The following is a 24,938-nucleotide window of genomic DNA, read 5'->3' as shown; positions in this document are numbered from 1 at the left end:
ACATTATTTTAAAACACTGGCGCTGGTTCGTGACTAGGTTTTCTGAGACTCGAAGAAGCGGCGGCCTCGTTTGCTCAAAGAAAGAAAATAAACAGAGGAGAGGGCAGTTCTGCTAAACCCTTGTAAAACCCTGCAAAGACAAACAGCACAAGTTCTAATTTTTCTCTGGAAAACCCTCGATTATCTTATTCAGACAAAGAAACCAATACCTTTTTTTTTTCTTTTCTATTTGTATCTTCAATGGCAACACCCTCGCATGCTCAAGCTGTCAAGTCGCTCAATAAATCTGAGGGTCGTAGGCGCTTTGTTGTATGATCTTTAATCTCTTTCTCTTTCCCTTTTTTTTCCCTTTCAGTTCCTTTTCGAACTCTTACTTTGTTTCTTTCTTTATGTTAATTGCAGTTCAAGACTTTCTCTCAGAGAATAGATGATATTGATATTAATGTATTTAGAAGCCTAGAAAAAATCAAGTCAGAGCCCTCTCAAGGTTCAACTTTCCTTTGTGATTGCCTTATCGAGTGGAGGGTATGCGTTTAATTTCATAAACTTTTTTTTTTCTTTTTAACTTCTTTACCTTGTTAGAACTCTTTTTTTTTTATATATTTTAAGAATTGAATTCAATTAGCTACTTCATTGCTTTTTCGGGAGCCTTCTTGGATTATCACTTCCGAAACTGTGGAAATTGGCTCTTTAACACGGTCTATTACAATTTTATTTTAGGCGGTCTTTAATTTTTCTTTCCTTTCATTGTTTTTCATTTTTTTTGTATTTAATGCAGGAATTGAATACAGCAGAGGATTTCATTTCATTTTATGTGGAAACAATGCCTCTTGTACAGACCTTACCCTCGGTACTCTTGCACAAGGACTTGATATTTGATAAACTTATATCCCGGTTACAAATGAAAGCGAGATTATCTCTCGAGCCTATACTCAGGTGTGCAAGTTTATGTTTGATTAAGTTTTATCCTTTGGTTTGCTATAAGCTTGGTTGCGGTTTTTTGTAATGTTTCCTTCAAATAAAATGGCTGACCAATCAGTTGTGTGTTGGAAGAGATAAATAGCTATAAAATCTTTTCTGTAATCTCATCAAATTAACTCTCTAAATTTTATTACTGTAGCAGTACTGTAGAGAATATTGATCTAGCATAAAAAAGGACTGCCTCAGTGGCGAAGTTTGCTGATAACATGTTATATCCTGTCTTAAACAAATAAATAGAATAAGCTCATATTGCTGTGAAAATTTATGGCATCTGCTTGATGGTTCAATAATTACTTGAGTTTTGGGTTGCCTTGCAACAGCATTCACTTCCACTTCTTTTTAGTTGAGTTCGTCTGCTGGTGTATCCAGTGTTGTTTAGTTGTGCCTGTACCAGACAATAAGAACATCTTAGACTCGTTTGAGCAAGTTGCATTTGACAAGGCACACATCTGGTGTGCCTTGTTCTTTTCGTAAGGCGATAGATGCTAAAATAGCTTGCCTGACTGAATTTCTCTTTAATATAATTTATTTGCTTTTTTTTTTCTTTTCTTCATTGACTGTACTCTATTAGTAAGAGAGGGGTAATAGGGGCTCTTTTCTTCTCAGTGTCCGAGTGTTCAACAACAGATATTGAACCACATGAAAATCATGCATATTGGCCCTTAAATTGATGTATCTTTAGTTTATTTTATATGTATACACAGACATACATACAAAAACAGGTGCATATACATATTGCTTAGGTTGCTTAAGCAAGTGCTTCATTTGTGCCTTGTGGCTCAGGCAACATAAAGGTTCTAGCACCTAATGCACTTTGACACTTGACAATATTGGATGTATCTGGTTGCCAAACTCTGTCCTTGGTTACCCTTTTTGATTCCTGAATTGCATCCTTAATAATTTCACTTGGGAAATAATCATGCTGCTACAATGTTAGAGCATTCTCTGTTATAATACTGGCATCTATTTTGTTGTTTATGGTTAAAGGAAAATCTCGTATGATTTGTATTATTGGTGCTTGGTATTGATGTTTTGGTTTCATCTGCTTTAACTGGTGCTCCCATTCTCTACTAGTTTGAGATAACAAAATTTTTAACTTGTGCAGATTGTTGGCAGCCTTCTCTAGAGATCTTCTCAAAGATTTTCTTTCGTGAGTCTATTCTTCCTTTGATCAAATGCATCTTTGCCCTCCCTTTTGATTGAATAATAAACAAAGTAGTGCTGCATGTTCTGTAATTGCATATCACTGCTATATAAATTGAACTTGCCATAGATAGTTGCCTGATGCTTATAGTTGCTCTTGTAGGTCATTTTATGGCTATGCTAGAAGTAATGCACAGAGTAGATATCATATATATGGGTGGGTCATGGGCTTGATACAGTTTTGATACATTACTTTGTGGTATCATGTTTATGCATTGATGTTTCTGGGTTAGCACATAGTTTAGTAAATCAAGTGGAGCAAATACAATTAATAGAAGAGCAAGAGAACTCGAGACATTGTTGGGTATGTCAACATCTGGTCTGTTTTGGAGAGAGGAGTTTTGTCTAAGGAACTTCATCCTGATGTGGCGAGGAAGCCACTGTATTTGATTGCTGATGTTTACAGCATCAAGCTGTAGTGGTGCATATAGCAGAGATGTAAATTCATGCAACCCAAGGGCTATCTACAACTGCAAGATGGTTTTTTCTTCTTTAGTAATAGGCATGCACTGCTAGGGATAATCTTGGATCTATTATTTAGGAAATAATTGGCTTTTACTTGTTTATTTTTAACATTTATGTCACTACAGGTTTCTTTTGTTAAGAGTAGGGGGTTTGGTTGTTTATTTTGTTGGAGGAGAAAATGCTGATATTATAGGAATTTTCATCTTCTCTTTGAATTAAAATATTTTAACTTATTAACCAAAGAACCTCAAGAGATCTAAGTGGCGAAGACAATACCACTGGGTGTTTTCATGGTTTGAAGTAACGAGAAGGGATAGAAGTGTAAGACTGGTAGAGGTGTTCATGGGCCGGGTTGGGCTAGGTTTGGGTCGGGCCTAAGCATAATATTAACATACTTTATGCTTGCCCAAGCTTGGCCCAGCTCGAAATATGGGCTTAAAATTTTGCCCAAACCTGCTCATATTTGCAAAAGACTAACACAAGCCCATTTTAGGCCCACCCATATTATTTTTAATTTTTCTTAAAATATTTATTTTATTTCAATATTTAATAAATTTTTATATATTTTTATTTATTGAAATTTTTTATATGGTCATCTTAGCATTATTTTAATGTTTACATTAGAGTAGTATTATATATTTAGTATAAGTTTATTTTTTTTGTGTTATAAATTACACAATATATAAAAATAACATAATATAAAGTATTATAAACTTAAAAATGGGAAGGGACGGGCTGGGTTTGGGCCTTAAATGTTCAAACCCGAGCCTGGCCTAATTATTTTGCCCAAGCCCATGTTTCGTGCTTAATAATTTTTGCTCAAGCCCATTTTTCGGGCCTAATGATTTTGCCCAAACCCTCCCAAATTTCGGGCGGACCTTTGGGCCTAAGTGGGTAGCCCGAACCATGAACAGGTCTAAAGACTGGTTTGTGCTTGTTGTTTGTGTTTGCCACTTTGACACCTAAAAGGTTAGCAATAGGAGCAATATGTATGACGCTAACATGTGATTCTGAAGGCTAGTTGTGTTTTCAATTCTACTTCAGTTCTCAAAGTCGGAATCTTTTTTAACTTTGCTGGTCACTTTTAAACTGTTGGCATATAGTTCAGCAATTGTTATATTTTTTCTTTATTTAGTTATTTACTATTGCTATTGTTGCTTGCTATAGATTTTTTTTATTTTCATTTTGAATCATCTTAGATGCATACAGGACTGATTTGCATATTTTATTGGTCAGATTTCTGCCTAGGATTGTTGATTCCTTAGTATCTCTCCTCAAAAGTGGTGCAGATAGGGAGCCAGATATCCTTGAGCAGGTTTGGGCTATATTCTCTTTTTTCTCATCTGAATAGTCCTTCATGTGTTAGTATTGTGTTTCTTGTTCGATGCTGGCCTTAATCTTGGTAATTGTTGTTTTACTCTTACCTCCACATCCTTTTCATGCAGATTTTTACTTCATGGTCATACATTATGATGTATTTGCAGAAGTATCTTATACGGGATGTCATACATGTTCTCAAGTGAGTGTTTTCTTGACTTCCTTTTTCAAAGAATGTACTATAAATAGGTAGCTCAAGTAGTTGGGTGGTTCTTTTTAATTCAAGTTTCTTTGGAAGCGAAAGCTTTTTTGTCCCCTTGTATTTTTTCTGGGTTAGGAGAGAAGAATGTTTTATTAAGGAATTTTCTACCATTGGAAAGTACCTTAGAAATTTCATCCTTAATGGGGAAAAGAAATCAAGTCTTGCTGATGGTTGGGGTTAAAAGATGGTTTAAGATAATTGCCTCCTAAAGAGTAATGGAGGTGTGCAAAGGTAGGCTCAAGCTAAGATTTTGCCTGTGAGCGTAATAGTGTAAGCCTGCTTGACTATGAGACCGACTGGTTGAACATAGACGAAAGTCGGACATATTGATCCGGAAGTCCTGTGTGGAAGGGCTCTCACTCAATGTGTCAAAGGTTTTTAAGGCTTCATCACAGTACTGAGGGAAGTGTTGAATTCTTCAAAGATATTTATGTTTTCACTATGCTGAATGTTATCTTTTGAGTTTCTCTCTATATCTTATGGTTATATATTGCTTTTGATGTTGCATTCTATCTTGACAACTTACCTATTAACAATTTCTTCCTTGAGTTTGACAAATGAATATAATGGGAGATTTTGTTTTCTAGACTGCAATCAATTATAAATAATGAAATGGTTGTTGCAATCTATGTGGCTTATGCTCTTTCTTCATTGTATGGAAGGGTTACTGTGAGGTTAAGGTATCACCCGAAGGATCATGTCCAAGAGTTTATGGCAGAGGCTACATCATTCTTGCTGCGGAATGCACCTGTTGAGCAACTTATAAAAGGTATCAGCTGTTTATGATTTAAAACCTGTTTCACAATTTCCTAATTTTGTGATCCTTAGAACTTGTTTTGATTTTTTTTTCTCTCAGTAATTTATTTCCAGTTCGGAGTGCATTTTGCTTAAATTAATAGTTCTGAGTCCTAAAGCATTTTGAAACTCTCTCTGTCTCTGTCTCTGTCTCTCTCGTCCATATGAAAAAATGGTAAATCTGCCACCAAAATTCCTTTTTGATATCTGAGATTTTGGTTATTCCGTTTTGTGTTTAGGCTAGTTACACACGTTTATTGTTTTTTAATCTGGTTTTGTTGCCATGTTGAATCAGATTTTGGTTTTCTATTTGTTATGGTGGCTTATATTTTTCTAAATTTTGATTTAAAACAGGTATTAGGAAGACCATGTTTGAAGTTGTGAAGAAACCATTACCTATCCGGAAATCTGGAGTTAGTGCTTTGTTATGTTATATTATGTTAGGAACCTCATCAAGGTTCCATTCTGGAGCACAGAGAGTTTTGCGATTATTGGTGGATAATTCAATATTTGCCATTGGTGATAAGTTTCCTGAAGGTATTTCATTTCTTACTGATAATGCTTTTCTATAGAGCATAGGCTATTAACATGTGTGTTTATGGCATTTTCCTGTAGATGAGTTACTGATCATCTTGTTGCTCTGTTGGTGTTAGGGCCTAACGCTTCTATGAAGAAAAACATTGCAGATATATAAATTGGTTTTTTTTTTTTGGGGGGGGGATATGTGGGACTAAAATAGTATAACAACAAGAAGATAATCATTAAGTTTTTGTTTTTATTAGACATTTCATCTGTAGATGGATTTGAGTTGTTTACATTTGTTCGTCTGTCAATAGTCGTTGTAATTATGGTTTTTTTTAGTGAAAGTAGGTCATTGTAATAAAGGCACCTTTACATTGGGTGGTGTCTTCCAGTTTTTCATCCTTATGCCTTTGTGAAGACAAAGTAATTACAAGATGTGAGCTTCAAAAGTTAAAAGCACTGTTCTGTTCACTTTGTTAGCTCACCCTTCTATCCAAGCTACATATTTATGGTTGAATAAATCTGATATACTTATGCACTTCTTTGTGGGATGCATTAACTTTTAAAGTCAAGTTGCTTTGGCTTACTGACTTAGTTGTTTATTTACTGGTAGATGTTTTTTAGGTTACAAATTTTGTTGACTTCCTGATATCTTTTTTTGGTTCTGGTTGGTCTTTATTAAGTGCCATATTCTTTTAGCTTAGTTTGGTAGTAGCATGGTTTGTCTTGTTTGTAGAGGCTGTTGCTTAGTAGGTAGTTTTCCTATTTATCTAGTTTTATTTGATGCTTAGGGTGTGCATTTCCTCTTGCAGGCTCAGATGCTATTCTTGAAGTTGTGATTACTTCCTTTCAAAAATTAACTGAGGAGCTAGAAGCCAAGGAGTTAAATCTAATGTGGGAGTGCTTGTATCAGGAAATAAGCGAGACTCTAGCTCATGGGTCTTGCTTGCATCTAAGTCGTCTTTTATCGCTGCTAATATCTTCTCTTCAGGTTAATAGTGGGCGTGGTATTTTGGGTGAGTTGATAATGGTCTTCATATACTGGCTTCTTTCTTTTTTATGTTTGATATTGTTTCTGTCATTCTTTTACCTTTTACTGCCAATTCTAATTGTTATAATGCTGTGCAGACTATCGACGAATGCTTGAAGTTGTAGAGTCCTTGGTGCTGAAAGTTGTATTGCCTTCTAGCAAAGGAAATGGTAGTTTATCTGATGTTGTTGATAAAGTTCTGCAACTAGTGCTACACATTCTTGATGGACTCCACGGTTCTAATAATTTGTCTACCATCTCTGGCTGTTTGTTGCAGTGGGCTCCTATATTTGAGTTAAGAAACACAAGGTATTGTCTTTTCTAGAGTCAGTCTGATATGCCCCATCTTTTAGCTTAGCTCCTTTTATCTTCTTGACATGCTGTTGTTTGCATTTCAGTTTGTTAACTTTTCTCAGAGAACTACTGCTGAGGGACCCATGTGTAATATATTTTTTCAAAGATTATGCTTTAAGGTAATATTGACGTCTAAATTGCAGTTGGGTCTTCCTTTACTCTTTCCGCTTTAGCTGCAGTTATTGAAATTTTGCACTTGAATTTTCAGTGCTATGAATGATCTGGTAGAATCTTCACAAGAAGAAGTTTTATACCTGTTACTTTCTTTTTTTGAGAGACTGCAACTGCATCCTCAAAGCACTAAATTCTTAGATGAGATGTCCAAAGGGAGACTTTCGAAGATATGTGATTATATGCAAGGGGTTATCAGTAACTGGATCAAGCTTATTAATGACATTGCAATTGGTAATCCATTAACTGCTCAAATTGATGAGGTCAAGTTGGCTATCTTGTGGGGAATTATAAGCTGCTATCCATATATGTTCGATGTCCAAGCGAGTGAATCTGCACTGATAGAGTTGATAGATGCACTGCAGCGGCTTCTGATGATTGAGGATGGTAACTTATCTTGCCTTTTATCTTTCTTTTCTTGTGTGTACTCTGAAGCATTGTTGTCTCTTATTGTCTGGAATACATATCTCTGAGTTGTTCAGAAATCCACATCTGTATTTTTATCATTCTTCAATCTGTTTGTAGTATCTTCTAATGGTGTTTTTTCTTTTCTTTTCGTTTTGTCCTATTCTTTCAGAAAGTATTGCAGGAGTTTCCAAACACACTTGGGAGAGCCTAGTTGGTGCTGCTTTAGGTTCTCGTAATAAATGGCATAATGTAAAAAAGGTTGGATTTGGAGAAATTAGCAAAGTTTTAGACCTTGCCAAGGCCTGCAAATCATCCTCTCAAGTACTATTTGCTGTCGCTGATTACTTGGATAATGTGAATGGGTATGTTGTCATTTCTGTCTTTCTTTCTCTCTCTCTCTCTGTCTATATATATACACATACATATACATGCATTTTTGAAAATAACCCAGGGTTGAGTGGTTCTCTCTCTCTAGTGGGGTCAAGGCCCATCTGGTGAGTTCCCCCTTTCCCACTGGCCTTGAACAAATTTCCAAACGCAGATAGAACACATGCACTCATGAAGCATGATCATTCTGGTCTTGTTTATTTTATTCTTAAAGAACACAGTCACCCATGCTCTTTCTGATCATGTAAATCTGTTGTGCATGTTGATCACTGGTTATGTCTGAAAATATCGTACAATTGTAGGCCTGCAGTGCAAGCTGATAGCAGCAAGGAAACATATCATCCCTTGCTTAAAGGGGAGAATATGGTGGATGCAGTTGGCATATTTGCTTATAGTTTGTGCCACCCAGATAAAGGAATTCGTCTTCCTAGTCTAAGAATTCTGTGCCATTATGAGCCTCTCAATTGTGAAACTTCTGCTAAGGATCAGCATGCTGAGAACAAAATGAAAACAGAGGTTTCTCAGGCTGGTATTATTGATACTGATGAAAGCAATGTACGTGTGCTATGTTCTGCTGCTTTTATTCTTTGTCACCTGCACTTATTGGATAACTGATACAAATACATTTCCTTTTGAAACAGGTTCTTCAGCTCTTAATGTCTATTGAGGCTACTCCTCTTTCAATTTCTACCAGCAGGAAGGTTACCTTACTGATATCTAAAATACAGACGGGCCTCTCTGCTGGAAGGATACCTAAAACATATGTACCTCTCGTTTTGAACGGGATAATTGGCATCTTCCATAATCGTTTTAGCTATCTATGGGATGCGGCTTCCGAGTGCCTTGCAGTTCTGATTAGCAATCACACTGGACTAGTCTGGGATAAATTTATTTCTTATTTTGACCGTTTTCAGTCCCTGATACAAGCACCTGATGTTCAACATGACAGAGATAATGGAAATTTATCTGACTCATCTAGTGGTATGTGAAGATATGTTTCTGCTATATTATTGATTTCTATTTGTCATTTGATTTTATATCTTGTCAGTTGTAAATTTCATGATTGAAAACATGGTCTAGGATATGCCATTTGATCAATTTTGATTTTCATTATATACCATTAGGATTTTTAATTTCTCCCTGGTTTTTATGGTCAGATCTTGTAAGGAGATTCGATTTGTTTGTGAATCCTGCATCTGATAACACACCAGGCACAGCAGTTTTGTCCTTGTTGCTCCAATCTTTGCAAAAGATTCCTTCTGTTGCTGAATCTCGGTCCCGTCAAATTATACCCCTATTTTTAAGGTTTTTGGGATATGATAGTGATAATCTTGTGAGGTAGTCATCTTCTTCACTGATTTGTCTTTCTTATCATGTAAAGCATCAACACAAATAAGCTTATAGGATTTGATATATTTTCTCATTCGGATTGCAGCCCAGGTTCATTCAATTCAGACATTTATGAAGGGAAAGAGTGGAAGGGTATCCTTAAAGAATGGCTAGGCTTGTTAAAACTGATGAGGAACACCAGAGCAATCTATCGAAGTCAATTTCTAAAAGATGTTCTGCAAAGTAGGTCAGTGCTTTATATTGTCTCATCTCTTGCTTCCTTTTTGTTATGTTAGTTGTCACCTCTGGTGAATGGACTTGATAGTTGAAGGTAACATACCTATGTCAACATTACACAACACAACACAACACGAATATGCGAGTTCAGATGAGTCGATTCACAGATCAGAAAAAAGATACCAACAAAGATTAGAGATCATTTCTAGGAGATTTTGGCCTAAAGGAAGTTGTCCTCTTGCTTGAGGACCTGCGTTTGGATGAAACCAACTTAGATCCAAAGCAAACCTAATCATGAATTAAACATTAAATTACTGTTAACAGTTATTAAGAAAGACAGATTGAGAGGAACAACTTGAAAGAATAGTGTGAACTTTGAAATTGAGAAAGAGATAAAAGTTTCAGAGAGAGGAAAGAAAAAGGACAGAGAGAGAACGAAATAATAAAAGTAAAGCGAAGAGATGTAGTAAGCACAGACACAAAATATGGATATGGCATGGACACAAACTGAATTTCAAAAATTAGTATATGGTATGTTAGGACATAGCAATAGTGAACTATTTTTTATATGATAATTTACAATAAACAATGTAAAATTGATGCTTTCATTGAAATAACATGCAAACCGCTGACTCAAGTTCGGGTGTTTCTTAGGCGTTTAATGGATTTTGTTTCTTTTTATTTATCAGGCTGCTAGATGACAATGATGCTGACATACAGGCAAGGGTTCTTGATTGCCTTTTATCGTGGAAAGACGACTTCTTACTCCCATATGACCAGCATCTTAAAAATCTAATCAATTCAAAATATCTGAGAGAAGAACTGACAACATGGAGTTTATCTAAAGAAGCCGGTCTAATTGAGGAAGGTCATAGGGTTCATCTGGTGCCTTTAGTTGTTCGCCTCCTGATCCCAAAAATCAGAAACTTGAAAACGCTTGCTCCACGAAAGGTATGCCCATCATCTAAATCTTTTGTCCCCTAACCTTTCAGTCAATGGGTTTTAAATTCTATCTAATTTTTTTTACTATGATGTGTCATTCTTATCACCAATGTTAATTGTATGACCTAATTTTGACAGAATGCAAGTGTACATCTTCGAAAGGCAGTTCTTGGTTTCATAGCTCAACTGGATTCTAATGAGCTCCATCTTTTCTTTGCCTTGTTATTGAAACCCTTGCAAATTATACCAAATGAAGATGGTTATGCTTCTAATTTGTTTTCAAACCCTATCGATGAGTTTCACTCCCTAAATTTTCTGAAATACTTCACCGTGGAAAATATAACAGCCCTTTCCTGGAAGAAAAGATATGGTTTTCTACATGTAATTGAGGATGTTATGGGTGTTTTTGATGAATTTCGTGTCAGACCTTTTCTTGATCTATTAATGGGATGTGTTGTTCGGGTATTAGCAAGCTGCAGTTCTAACATAGACACTGCCAAGGTTGCTGAATCCTCTCCTGTAAGTGATCATCCTGATGCTGAGATGATCTCTGATGACAAAGACAGTGCAGAGGCAAACCATGTGAAGGTAATATTTCCGGTTATGTTGAGGAAAAAAGATTTCTTTTCTTAAATTTGATCAATTGCTGTTCCTCTTTTTGAATATTTTATTCTCTCTTTTAATTTCAAATAAGTTAAACTATTTGTAGATGAACTTTAGAATTCCATTAATAATGTAACAGCATCTTGCATTGTTTTCTTTTTCCCTCCTTTGATTTCTAACAAACTTTTCAAAATAATCAGATTCTTTATTGAGAAAATTAAGCTTTGATGACGGTAATTATTTCTTTCTCAGATTGGGACGGGCATCAAGCAGTTCAAAGATTTGAGGTCTCTATGTTTGAAAATTGTTTCTCTTGTTCTCAATAAATATGAGGACCATGATTTTGGTACTGAATTCTGGGACCTGTTTTTTACATCTTTGAAACCCTTAATTTATGCCTTCAAGCAGGAGGGTTCTAGTAGTGAAAAACCAAGCTCCTTGTTCTCTTGCTTTTTGGCTATGAGTCGGAGCCTGCAACTTGTGTCCCTACTTTGTAGGGAAAGGAATCTTGTTCCAGATATATTTTCAATTCTAACTGTTCCAACTGCTTCAGAAGCTATTGTTTCTTGTGTTCTGAAGTTTATTTCAAACCTGCTTGATCTTGATTGTGAGTTGGATTACGAAAACAGTCCTATAAAGAGTTTGATATGTCCAAACCTAGAAGCACTTGTCTGCAGCTTGCATCATCTGTTTCAGAGTGATAAAGCATCCAAGAGGTACGAGCGATTCATTTACCTGTAATACATGTGCAAAAGTGTGCTGATATCTGTCGACTATAGAATAATATAAGGGATGGACTAATGGCCGTATCATGTGTAATATTCTATATATATGAAATATAGATCTTTCTTGAACCAACTGGTTTAAATAGATGTGAAATTAATAGTTAGTTACTTTGTTAGTGTCCTTTTGGTTTTTAGTTGTTTTTCTTTGCTTTCCCTTCTGCTAAACCTTATTGTTTATCCATTTTCATACTGGTTAATCAATGTGCTGATATTGTATAAATAAGAAGTTTCCTCATAATCATCAATGGAATGTTCAAAGAAGTGTCAGTGATTTGAACATGTAATTCAGTTCTTTGGTGCCTTCAGTGTAGTGCTGTTCACTTGGGGCAGCAGATTAATTTTAGTGATAAATAGTCGTGGTTTGAGGGAATTGCATTTAAAAGAAAATAAAGATAATTGGCAATTAGAGATATTTGTTATGGGGGGGGGGGAGGGGGAGAGGTAAGGGGATTTCCAAGTATGGTAATCTTTAAATCAGTTCCACTTAAGGCCTGTCACAGGACCAATGAGAAACATGGGTGGCCTTACCTATTCTTGGTGTGAAAACAAAAAACTAGTTCCTAGTTTTAACATTCAAGTCTAAAATTTTGAACTTTTTTACCCCCAAAATTGAAGTTGAAGTCCATAGGAGGGCACATATAGGTTGTGTAGATATTGAGCATAACAGAAAATGTCAGTTAACTAAACTAAGAAAACTATCGTTTGTCTTCTTTCCTCGAGACCTTAAGACCGCATTGGTAACAAAAACCTCTTTTTGTTGTAACTAATAATTTGTTCTTTTATTTTGATCTGTATCAGGTGCTATGAAAATTTTGTTTTCTTTTCTCAATATATGAATCTTTTGTGCCTTTTTTCATTCTGAGTTCCCCTTTTATGGTTTCTGCATTAATGATTCATATATACTTGAGTTGTTTGCTTTCAATTTCGAAGTTCTTAGGGGATGGAAAATGTCAACTCTGGATTATTCTTTGATCCATTCTTTTCGCTGTTACAGAAAATTGGTCAGATGTCCTGGGGAAACAGAAATCAGAATTTTCAAATTGCTGTTGAAGTACATCAGAAATCCATTGCTGGCAAAGAAATTTGTTGATATCTTGCTTCCTTTCTTATCAAAAAGAGTTCAAGGTTCTGGTAAGAATGTTTTAGAATTAGTATCTATACAATTTACTCTCTTCCTTTGTTGTATCAACACATTTTTTGTTGTTCCAGACATCTGTCTCGAAGCCATACAAGTCATTCAAGATATCATTCCTGTGCTAGGGAATGAGAGAACCCCTGAAATACTTAATGCAGTTGCTCCACTTCTTGTTTATGCTAAATTGGATATTCGAGTGTTAATTTGCAATCTTCTTGAAGCACTTGCTAGAACTAATTCGTCTGTACTTGTGGTGGTAATGTTTGCCTCTTTTTTGTTATAATTTTGGAGTTCCTTTGTTCTATAAATATCGTTAAGTTTTAATTCTGGTGATGGAAATGCAGGCTAGACATGTCAGACAATTAAATGCAACCTCAGCTTTTGAGTTGGATGAGCTTGATTATGACACTATAGGACAGGCATATGAAGGAATTGGAATTGGATTCTTCCATTCTGTGCCAGTGGAGCATGCATTACTTATTTTGTCACAAACTGTATATGATATGTCATCAGACGAATTAATCTTAAGGCACTATGCTTATAGGTTATTGCTTACATTTCTAGATTTTTCTGCCAAAATTCTTGGCCAAGAAGTTACAGATCATCATGAGACTGCTGAAGAGATTATGAAAGTTGATGAAGGCTGTTGGACACGAGCATGTGTTCAGTGCATCATTAACAAGTTTCTTTTAAAGCATATGGGGGATGCAATTAGTCGGGGAACTTCTGTGAGAAAGGTATCTAGCGTACTTTTAGTCCTCTGGTAGAAATAGATGATATTTTACTAACCACCCCATCTAACTCGCATGCTCCAATCTATACACAGATGTACTAATGTGCATAAGAGCCACCATAGATGCTCTTAACTCTACTTGGGTGAAGCAATTTGGTTATTGTAACACCCAATGTGATACACATGCATATACTTATCCCCAATGGGGAGCAACCCCACTGCACTGAGGCTTCTTTTTTCTCACTGGAGCCCGGTGTGGTGGGCTTGCCTTCCTCTGTGGATTCTCATGGATCCATATACTATTTTTACTTTACTAGTATATTTTGCTGTTATCATTGCCAGTTTGTTAGGGGTTCATTTTAGGTTTCCAAGCTCAGCTTAGTGAGAAATATGCAAAAATATTTGCAATATAGTTTCAATAAGTTCTATAAAAAAATGTGAGAAATACAGTTGCTTCTATTCATAATATTCAGTACATTTTCTAATGGATGGGAATGGTTTCAGGAATGGATTGATTTACTGCGAGAAATGGTTATAAAGCTTCCGCAGTTAGAGAATCTTAATTTTTTCAGAGCTTTATGCTCTGAAGATGCTGATCAAGATTTTTTCAATAATATCATTCATTTACAGGTTATGTTCTTATTTTATATGCTCCTTTGTTCATTTATGTTTGTTCTTTATTCTCCAATTGGATCTTACAACCTCTCGTGCCTCTCTATTTTTGCTTTTAGTAATGTTAATAGAACTAATTTGCTTAAGCTATAAACATAAATGGAGCCACAAGAATGTTTCAATATTTTCTTAATTTCCTTTTTCTTGGGTGCAGAAACATAAGAGAGCAAAGGCTTTGTCTCGCTTTGCAGATGTTATCAATAAAACCTATATGTCTATGGTAACTGTCTTGACTCTTGTTTTCTAGCAATGGGAAGTTTTTTCAATCGGTGCTAAAGCTTTCTATGCTGCTTTTCACCTTGCAGGATATCATTAATAAAGTGTTCCTTCCGCTCTTTTTCAACATGTTGTTTGATTTACAACATGGAAAAGATGAACATATTAGAACTGCTTGCATGCAAGCACTTGCTTCAGTTTCTGCTAAGATGGAATGGAAATCATACTATGCATTACTGCTTCGCTGCTTTAGTGAGATGAAGAAGAATCCAGACAAGCGGAAAGTTCTCTTACGGTTAATTTGCTTTATCTTGGACAGATTTGATTATTCAAAATTTTGTTCCAGTCAAGAAGCAATAAATTCCGTTGACAACATTTTAGGTTCTGAAACCAATAGTATTGTTTCTTCAGCAATGCAGAAAGGTGGCAGTTCTATTATGGTTTCTGAGATACAGACTTCTCTTCAGAAAACTGTTTTGCCAAAGATACAGAAATTATTGAGTTCTGATTCTGATAATGTCAATGTTAGTATCAGTCTTGCAGCACTGAAACTTCTGAAATTGCTTCCAGGAGATGTAATGGAGTCTCAGCTTTCTAGCATCATTCATCGGATTTCGAACTTTCTAAAGAACCGTCTAGAAAGTATTCGTGATGAAGCTAGATCTGCATTGGCTGAATGTTTGAAGGTGCTTGGACTTGAATATCTGCAGTTTATAATTCGAGTTTTGAGAGCGACCTTGAAACGTGGATTTGAGCTGCATGTTCTAGGATATACACTTAATTTTCTTTTGTCAAAGACTCTTTCAAGTTCTTCTGATGGGAGTTTGGATTATTGTTTAGAAGATCTCCTTGGTGTGGTTGAAAATGATATTCTTGGAGATGTTGCTGAGGAGAAAGAGGTGGACAAGATTGCTTCTAAAATGAAAGAAACGAGAAAGTGCAAGTCTTTTGAAGCCTTGAAACTGATTGCCCAAAGCATAACTTTCAAAATCCATGCATTAAAGCTTCTTTCTCCCGTTACAAGTCACTTGCAAAAGCATCTGACTCCAAAAGTGAAATCAAAATTGGAGAATATGTTAAAGCACATTGCGGATGGAATTGAGTGTAATCAATCAGTAAATCAGACTGATCTCTTCATTTTTGTATATGGCCTCATAACAGATGCAACTAATGACGAAAATGGGTCCGGTGTGAGTTCAATTGGCACAGAAGCAAATAAACATGGAAATATTGTCAGTGAGAAAATTGTTTCTACAGACCATGCTTTTAAAACAAAATCTGCATGTTCTCACCTTATTACCACGTTTGCACTAGGGGTTTTACAAAATAGAATAAAAAGCATGAAATTGGACAGAAATGATGAGCAACTATTATCAATGTTGGATCCATTTGTCCAATTGCTTGGCAACTGCTTGAGTTCCAAATATGAAGATATTTTATCTGCATGCCTTAGATGTCTTACTCCATTGGTGAGGCTGCCTCTTCCATCCCTTGAATCCCAGGCTGATAAATTGAAGGTGATACTGTTGGGTATCGCACAAGGTTCAGTGAATGCTGGCAATCCTCTTATGGAATCGTGTCTAAAATTGTTGACTGTACTTTTGCGAAGCACAAAAATCACATTATCCTCGGATCAGTTACATATGTTAGTCCAGTTTCCAGTGTTTGTGGATCTTGAAAGGAATCCCTCCTTTGTTGCCCTCTCACTTCTAAAGGCAATTGTTAACCGCAAGCTAGTGGTTCATGAGATCTACGATATTGTAGTTCAGGTTGCAGAATTGATGGTAACTAGTCAAGTGGAACCAATTCGCAAGAAATGCAGTCAGATCTTGTTGCAGTTCTTACTTGATTATCATCTTTCAGAGAAACGCTTGCAGCAACATTTAGATTTCCTGCTTGCAAATCTAAGGCATGTATTGAAATATTAAAGAGTTTTTTTTTTTTTTTTTTAAGTTATTGATGTCTTACAGCCAATTTACTTTTCTTGCAGGTATCAGCATCCAACTGGGAGAGAATCTGTGCTTGAAATGCTCCACACAATTATGATAAAATTTCCTAAAGCCATTGTTGATGAGCAGTCACAGACCATATTTGTCCACCTGGTGGTGTGCTTGGCTAACGATCAAGATAATAAAGTTCGTTCTATGACTGGTGCTGTTATAAAGCTCCTTATTGGTCGTATAAGCCAACATTCGCTGAATTCCATTCTTGAGTATAGTCTGTCCTGGTATTTGGGTGAGAAGCAGCAACTGTGGAGTGCAGGTGCACAGGTATTGTTCTCTAAAGGTGTCTGTCAGATTTTTGTTTCAGAATGTTGCTATGTACTTGGAGTTTCAGAATTAAATAAAATGCGGGAAATGTTTTAGGAGTTTTGTTGTAGGGGGGGGGGGGTTCTTGAAATGCAAGTATGACCTTCTAACCTTAAGTGCTGCTTCTTATGTTATGGCATGATTTCTGAATTTATTGCTGTAGGTAGAAATGATTCATCTCTTTGAAGATCTTCGTTATAAATGATCCTCATCCTTGTTTGTCTTCCTATTGATTTCTGCATTCTTGACCATATATTAGGCACAGTTCTAAAATTTGCTGTTTCTCCGTATGACACCAATAAAAACCCTTTGAATGTAGTAATGGTTTTATTTCTGCTGTTATGCTCAATGTCTGCAGACCCTTTCCAACTCATGATCAAGGTTTCAATGTATAGAGTTGGAATTTGTTCTCTTCTAAGTTTTTATTCATATTATGAAGAAAAATGAACCGGTTAATGGAGTTCAAAACTATCAAGTTAACTATAAATACTAGGGTGTGTTTAAAATATTAATAAATTAATATGATAGTTGCTAAATAAAGGGACATGTAGAAAATTTCAACTCCACTTTGGAGTTTGGAAGCTCCACAGGTGATGTTGAGAGTAATAATCATTATGAAATTAATATGTTGATAGATATATCGCTCTGAAAAGTGCCTGCAGTTCAAAACTATCAAGTTAACTATAAATATATTTAGTTTAGGTTCCATGTTTATCATGTTTCTTTTATGATGATCTTGGATGTCTTTGTGCAGGTATTAGGATTAGTGGTCGAGGTCATGAAGAAAAATTTTCAGAGGCATATAAGTAGCATATTGCCAGTGACTAAAAGAATTTTGCACTCTGCTATTGATGCTTTTACCAACATGCAGATGGATCTTCCTGATGAAGCTGCTATTCCTTTCTGGAAAGAGTCATACTATTCACTAATTATGTTGGAGAAGATGCTACATCATTTTCGTGATTTAATATTTGAAAGGGAGCTTGAGGTAGGGCCTGGCCGTTTCTTATTGTTGAGTAAAAATGTTATTGAGATAAGACTTCCATTTTCACCCTCTTGTCTTATCTATGTTCTCTATAACTATGTTGCTCTGGCTATTCATTTTTTTTCCTGAAGTATTTGTGTTCGACATGGGTATGAGGATATGACCCTTAAAGGACCATCCAAATTCATGGAAAAAAATTAAAAAAGAAATTGAACATACCCATGGTTGACACATGCTTATGTCCCACACATGCCTGAGTCCGAGTAAACATTATCCCTATGAAACTAGGGTCCATCTATTATTGAATAGCAAGTGGTACCCCTGTATATATGTTGAGAGATAGGGTAACTGAGTATTGCTAATTTGTGGCCAATATGATCCTCCAAGGACCCTTCAAATAATGGGAAAACTTAAAATGAAATGTTCTTTAGAAACCTAAGTGATGCTTTTATAAACGTATACGACAAGGTTCAAAACATTACAGTAACTTGACCTATGATCCTGATCAACAGTTGCTCCATACTCGTTTTCCTATGTTTTTCTGACTATTTCTTGAAATATCTGTGTCTGGCATGGTTGTGGACATGGGTATCGGGATATGACCCCTTGGTGACTCTTGAAGTGCATGGATTTTTTTTAATTGAATATATCTTTGTTGGGAACATGTATTTGACTCACATTCCTGTCCAATTAGCGTAGCTGTTTTCCATGAGATGGGAACCTGTCTGTTTAGGCAAATGCCAACAGAATCAAAGGAGTTTTAGAAATTGTACATCAAACAATAATATGCCCATTTGTATTGTAATGATGGGATATGCTTTGTCCCTTTATACTCGATCATTGTATTGAATCCATCTTGACCCCTACTCTACTTATTTTCAGGTGATTTGGGAAATGATCTGTGAGTTGCTGTTGCATCCACATGCATGGTTACGCAACGTATCCAATCGCCTTCTTTCCTTGTATTTTACTTGTGCAAATGAGTCTAAAAGAGGAAGTGTTGTGAAGTCAAATGGATCTTTATTTCTTATGAAGCCAAGTAGACTTTTTATGATTGCTGCTTCTCTTTGCTGCCAACTGAAAGGACCTATTGACGATGATGAGGCTGCTGTTAAGGACGTAAAGCTTGGTGCTAAGAAGGAAAATGAGAAGAACCATAATCACCGGAGTGGTTTGATTACAAAAAATCTTGTGTTCTCTATTTGTTGTCTGAACTCCTTGATGAAAGAGTGGGCTGGTGTGAACCGCAGAGAGTTCTGGTCTACTTTTGAACAGCATGAGCAGGAGCGGTTTCTTAAAGCCTTTCGATTGCTTAATTCGAGGGAAGCAACTGGGATGCTTCTGTCTGTTACTGGTGCCACAGATGACCAAAATGATGCAGACCATTCTGAGGACCTTCAATATCTGCTTGTCTCAAATCTGCTTAAGGAGCTGGGCAAGCTTGCTCTTCAAATGGAGGCTATTCAGGTTGGTCTGAGTATTGCTGTTTATTTGAATTCCTGAAAATTGTTTCAACTGAAAAACCTTTTCAGCCCTATTTGCTAGTAGTGCTAAGTGAAAAAATCGAGAACTGAAAATCGATTTGAATCATAGTGTTTGGTTTATTTTGGTCTTTATTGAATTTGATTTGTCTTAGGTCCAGATATTATAATAAGGTAAGAAACTAATTAAATATTGAATAAAATAATATCCATCTTCGGTTGACAAATTAAAAGACTAATCATTCAAACTGAACCAACTTATATTTTTATTTACTTTTAATTACTTTTTAAAATTTTCTTATAATATTAAAGTAAAAGAAGTATAAATACTATATAAAAGAATCTTTAAAAATTTTAGAAAATTGATGAACCAGACCTTTCCGAAGCAAAGGAATTTGGTTCTGTTGTCCATGATATGGAGTTCAGTTCTTAGAAAACCAGAGTAATGCATATTAATTGTAAATTTTTTCCGAAACTGAGTTGGAATTGTTATCACCCCTATTTATTTGTTTGTTGGTTGTAAGATTGTGTTATTGAGACTATTGTGCTAATCAAGTTAAAATGCTGCTTGCAGATGAGGATTGTCTTCTATAGTTTCCAGAAAATTTTACCAGAAATTGATAAGGATGATTCTCAACATTACGCGTCGCTAATGATGTTTCCGTTATATAAAGTTTGTGAAGGGTTTGCCGGAAAAATTATGACTGGTGAGTTGAAGACATTGCCATGCTAGAATCGTTACATACAGCTTTGGTGCTTCCTGGTTTTGAATGACATGTTCATACTCTAGTGACCTTTTTTTCATTTTTCTCACAGATGATCTAAAGCAATTAGCACAAGAAGTTTTGGGGAGTATTCGAAACAGTATTGGCAGCCAAGAATTTGCACAAGTTTACAGTGAGATCAAGAAAAAACTAAAATCGAAGAGGGATAAAAGGAAAAGAGACGAGAAGCGCATGGCTGTTATCAACCCGGTCCGCAATGCCAAGAGGAAGTTGCGGATTGCAGCCAAGAATCGTGCTAACAAGAAGAGGAGGATAATGGCAATGAAAATGGAAAGATGGATGCGGTAAATCCCATCCCTGTTTCTCCATTAAATCATTAGGAAATTTCGTTAGTTGCATTGTATAGTAACTTACACATGATATCATTAACTTGGAAAGCCGTTGCATTTTTCCCAAGAAAATTTTGAGAAATTCACCTGCTGAGGAATCTGCCTTCACTTGTAACAGTACCGTAATATTCAAATAGAAGTAAAGTTCAGTTAATCGTTAACCATGTGTGACTTCTTGAATTTTGCAAGTCGATCCTTTCTCTAACATTATATATAGGGTAATTATTTGATACATTGTCTGTGGTGTTTTTTAGATTTCATAAGTAAGTTGAGGGTGCGACAAGTGTCACATATATTTATATATATTTATTACATAATACACTTGTTTTATCTTTAAATTTGAACAAAGATGATAAATAAAATATTAATTTTGCAATTAATCTTTGACCTTTACTATTAGTGTGGGATTTAAATTCAAACGTAAATCTCACTGGGAGCTATGTTTAATTTTACTATTTTGGTAATTAATCTCATGACAATCATTATGTTATTATATTATGTTGAATCAATCTCTCCCTCATTCAAACCAACCCTCGATTAACTACCATGCTTTAGTAATCCACATTTAGAATTAAATTTTAATTTAGAATAAATTCATTATAACTTTAATTCACCATAAACATGCAATTATCTTAGATGGGATATATTAGATATTTTAACATATAAAGAATGATAAATTTTTAAAAATTAATGCAAAATGTATACATTTCAACAATTTTGAATTGATGAAGATCGAGTCAATGAAGGCAAAGAAAGAAATGAATCTTATATAATTGATTGATGTATTTTAGGTGATAGACCAAGTATATTTGAAGAAGGTGAGATAGATTTGGGTATTTTTAGATTCTTAAAGAATGAACGAGGTGTTAGAATATGTGTTTTTGTAGCATTATCTAATGCTTAAGTCAATATAAGGAGAAGGGAGGGTAACATGTAATGAATAATGAGTTGAGATGAAAACGATGCCTTCTATCATGGAATAACGTGTATCTATTGTGTTGTCTTAAAATACATGATTCTAGGTTGCTCAAGGGTTACATGACTATAAGTCTACCTCAATGGCTAGTGGCTAGCACTTGACTAGACAAGCTTGGCTGTTTAATTATTGTTTAAGCTTTTAACAACTTTTTGTTATGCTTAACAGTTAGCCTTTTTTATATTTTAGCATAACAATTGTTCCTCTAGATTTGGGGCAAGTTATAAAGTGACTAGGCGAAGGCCAAAACAAGCAAAAAAGTATTACATAATGAGTAGATTATAGATGTGGAGAGCGTCAAGTTTTTCGTCAAGCTTTGTGTATTTGAAGATTTACTTGGTTGCATCCCTCGAAAGATGTTTGCTTTTCCAAATTTCTTGTTGGGTGCTTGGTGGTGTTGTAGAGTGAAGGTGCATGTGTGTTTGAGCAAGAGGCTTGTGTTTGTTACTTGGGAGTAGATTTGTGGCTTTTGTAAAGTTTTAATTTGTTATTTGCAATAGTTGATGGGTTGTTGAGGAACTTTAATGTGCTCTTGGAGCACATTTTTGGCTATTATGGGACTTTAATGTGTTGCTTAAGCATATTTATGGCTTTTATGAAGCCTTGATTTGTTGCTTGGGGAAAGTTTGAGACTGATAGGGAGATTTCGCTTTTTTGGGAGCAAGTTTAAGGTTGTTACAAAGCATAAGTTTGAATGGCATAAAGTAGGAATTTTCTATTATAGAACAATAGTTTAGGTTGCACAAAGCAGGATTTTGTTTCTATGAAGTAAAAAATTGGCTTACAAGAAGTAATATTTCATTGTTATGGAGTAGGAATTTGAGTTGCTCGAAGCTTGATTTCGCTACTACTAAGGAAGAGTTTGAGCTATATGGAGTAGCGAGATTTTGCTACTATGAACAATATTGGGCTACAAGGAGCAAGATTTTGCTATTACAAAATAAGACTTCAGGTTGCATAGAGTAAGATTTCGCTATGAAGTAGGAATTTAGGTTGTTTGGAGAAAGATTTTGCTGTTATAAAGCAAGAATTTGGGCATTGTGGAGTAGGATTTCATTGCTATGGAGTAGAACTTTATGTTATTTGGAGCATGAATTTGTTGTTATGGAGTAGGAGTTTGGGTTGTGGGGAGTAGGATGTTTATGCTATGGAACAAGTTTGTAAGCTAACTTTGGTGAAAAGCCAAAACTTTCTTGTTGTGAAGTAAGATTGTGAGTTGGCTATGGCATGTATGGAGCTAAAACTTTATTGGATGAAGTAGTGAGCTAAATCTAGTGTAGAGCTAAATCTTTCTTGCTATGAGTTAGATTATGAGCTATTTTTCATGTGATACTAGAGTTTTTTTTTTGTTGTTGTACAATAGGACTTAGAGGTAGTTTTGGTGTGGGACTAGAGTTTTTGCTGTTAGGAAATTTGTGCCATTAGTGTAGTAATTTTATAATATTTGATAAAATATTGAAATAGTCAAACTGATTATTCATGGAAATGAACAAACGTCATTCATCTCTATGCTAGATTGTCCTCAATGATTTTTTTGCATGAAAAGCAAAATATACAAGCAAATATTGGCTCATTAATTACTTAATATTTAACAAATATTAAGTTGCATTGTATGGACAAATTATAATGCAGGAAACTTATATTAGTAAGTAATCTAAATTGTTCATAGTTTCTAGAATCAAATTGAGCTAATGATTTAAATAATAGGGGACTATTATGTCGACTATATGCTCAATTAGGGGAGATTGTTGAGGCAAATTTGAGCAGTGCCAAGGAGTAGTGTCCACTAGTGTTTGGTAGTGCTTAACTTAGAAACTTGCCATGATTAGTGTTAGATAATTTTAGTAACAAAATCCTTAGACTTTGATTCTTAGTGATACTTTGGACGACTACAAACCCATCTATGATATCCAAAATGTTTATAACAACATATCCTGAAGAAATTGGTTTGAATTTGATGAAGGTAATCGACTTCCCAACTTTGGAGAGATTAGATCAAATCGAGTAAAACTTGGAAGCATATCTTGTAGATTCAAGACTTATCTTAAGATTATTGAAAATATTCCTTTTTTCTTGTTATATTGCTAGTTTTATGGGAAGATTAGTTATAACTGATATAATATGTTAGCAAGTCTCGATTCCATATAAATTGAAGAGACTTGTATAGGTGATGTATTGATCTAAGAACACTTATTCTTGCTCATTGAGGAACATTTCTTGTAAGTGCATTGAGTACAAAATCAAGTATTACTTGATTATTATCCTAAGTTTTCAGGGGAAAATCTAGAGGAGAGTTGTTTAGATCTTAAGTGCAAAAGTGAGGAATCTAATTTAGTGAGTGTAAGAGGTTGTAATCACTTGGTGTACGAGTTGTTAAGATAGTGGATTATCTCTCTAAGAAATGCCTTATAGACATAGGGAAACTAGACTACGTAAACATATCCAATGTTTTTTTTTTGCCTTGTCCATAATTAGTGCCTGAAGTAGTTGGCACTGCCCTTAAGCACTGTTTCTGGAAATGCTTGTTTTTTCTTGCAAGTATCATTTCAGAACTTTCATTTTCGATATCAAAATTTATAAAAAAATAAATTTAAAATGTCTATAAATATCAAAATTTACCATACTTATATTCATCCCAAATGCATTTGAAAAGTAACTTGGGCTTTAGGTTTGCTTCAATTAGTTATGATACCATTTTTTGATTTATTATTACAATAATATAATTTTTTTCTTAATATATGCATATAGGAAATTTTTTTTTAGAATAAATATTTTTGACGAATACTTTGATACCTTGGTGTTAAGGTTTATGTGATATATTCTTCATGTAATCCACGACCCTAGTTGTCAGTAGAAGTACTAAAGAAATACAATTCAAGGATCTCAACATCCATGAGTGTTAAAGTTTTTTTTTGTTTGTTGGGAACTTTATCCATCTATTTATTTCAATTGTTACATTGTTGCACAATTAAAATGTATCTTGAGTTGTTGGCATTTGTGACTTGCACATAGCCGTGTCTCACACTGTTGAAAGACATGCCCATGTCTTAGGTCGTGTAAACTTCGAACAAGGGACACACGGCCATGTCCTAGCTCGTGCTCTCACCCGTTTAGCTCTCTGAGTAAGGCCACACAGCCGTGTTACATGCCCGTGTGCCAGGTCGTGTGTAGGCTGTGTAACTCACTGACTTGCATAAAAAAAACCATCAAGTGTCACACAGCCGTGCTGCCAGGCAGTATGCCTCACACGATCGAGTCACACGCCCGTGTCTCAGGCCGTGTGAGCCCAAATTTACCTATTTCTTGCTCAATTTCACTCCCTTATGGCATAGGTACCTACACACTTTCAAATACACATATGGAAGATGCAATTCAATTACAAACATTCTCTAACATGGTCATATATCCATTCTCAACTTGTAACCACAAACACATTTATTTCTTTAAGCATACATCCATTTCATTACAAGCATACAGGTAACCAATAACATACCATTTTATATCATGACATTTCAAACATATCTAA

The 24,938-nt window shown here is 35.3% G+C and overlaps 1 protein-coding gene across 2 annotated transcripts; it reads left to right on the top strand.

Moving 5' to 3' along the window:
• Window positions 1–20,597, top strand: LOC107914742 (small subunit processome component 20 homolog). 2 transcript variants are annotated; one of them, XM_041102283.1, is made up of 31 exons: window positions 1–309; window positions 403–525; window positions 779–936; window positions 2,087–2,131; window positions 3,886–3,964; window positions 4,095–4,168; window positions 4,891–4,997; window positions 5,378–5,560; window positions 6,358–6,561; window positions 6,674–6,884; window positions 6,974–7,048; window positions 7,138–7,487; window positions 7,678–7,870; window positions 8,198–8,450; window positions 8,537–8,876; window positions 9,053–9,233; window positions 9,331–9,471; window positions 10,151–10,412; window positions 10,542–10,991; window positions 11,259–11,722; window positions 12,786–12,922; window positions 13,001–13,182; window positions 13,271–13,663; window positions 14,164–14,289; window positions 14,486–14,551; window positions 14,637–16,456; window positions 16,538–16,817; window positions 17,611–17,844; window positions 18,724–19,308; window positions 19,897–20,029; window positions 20,139–20,597. In XM_041102283.1, the coding sequence occupies exons 1-31, from the start codon at window positions 241–243 to the stop codon at window positions 20,393–20,395; spliced, it is 8,175 nt and encodes a 2,724-aa protein (XP_040958217.1). In that variant the 5' UTR covers window positions 1–240; the 3' UTR covers window positions 20,396–20,597. The 2 variants fall into 2 exon arrangements, with proteins under 2 accessions (XP_040958217.1, XP_040958218.1); XM_041102284.1 differs by lacking the exons at window positions 1–309; window positions 403–525; window positions 779–936; ... (4 more) ...; window positions 5,378–5,560; window positions 6,358–6,561 and having other exon boundaries at window positions 6,686–6,745; window positions 6,853–6,884.
• The last annotated feature ends 4,341 nt before the right edge of the window (window positions 20,598–24,938 follow it).

This window comes from Gossypium hirsutum, chromosome D10 (genome assembly GCF_007990345.1).
Source record: "Gossypium hirsutum isolate 1008001.06 chromosome D10, Gossypium_hirsutum_v2.1, whole genome shotgun sequence".
In the NCBI taxonomy this organism is placed as follows: domain Eukaryota; kingdom Viridiplantae; phylum Streptophyta; class Magnoliopsida; order Malvales; family Malvaceae; genus Gossypium; species Gossypium hirsutum.
Note: the sequence above shows the minus strand (reverse complement) of the source record. Positions and strands in the feature narration are given on the sequence as shown.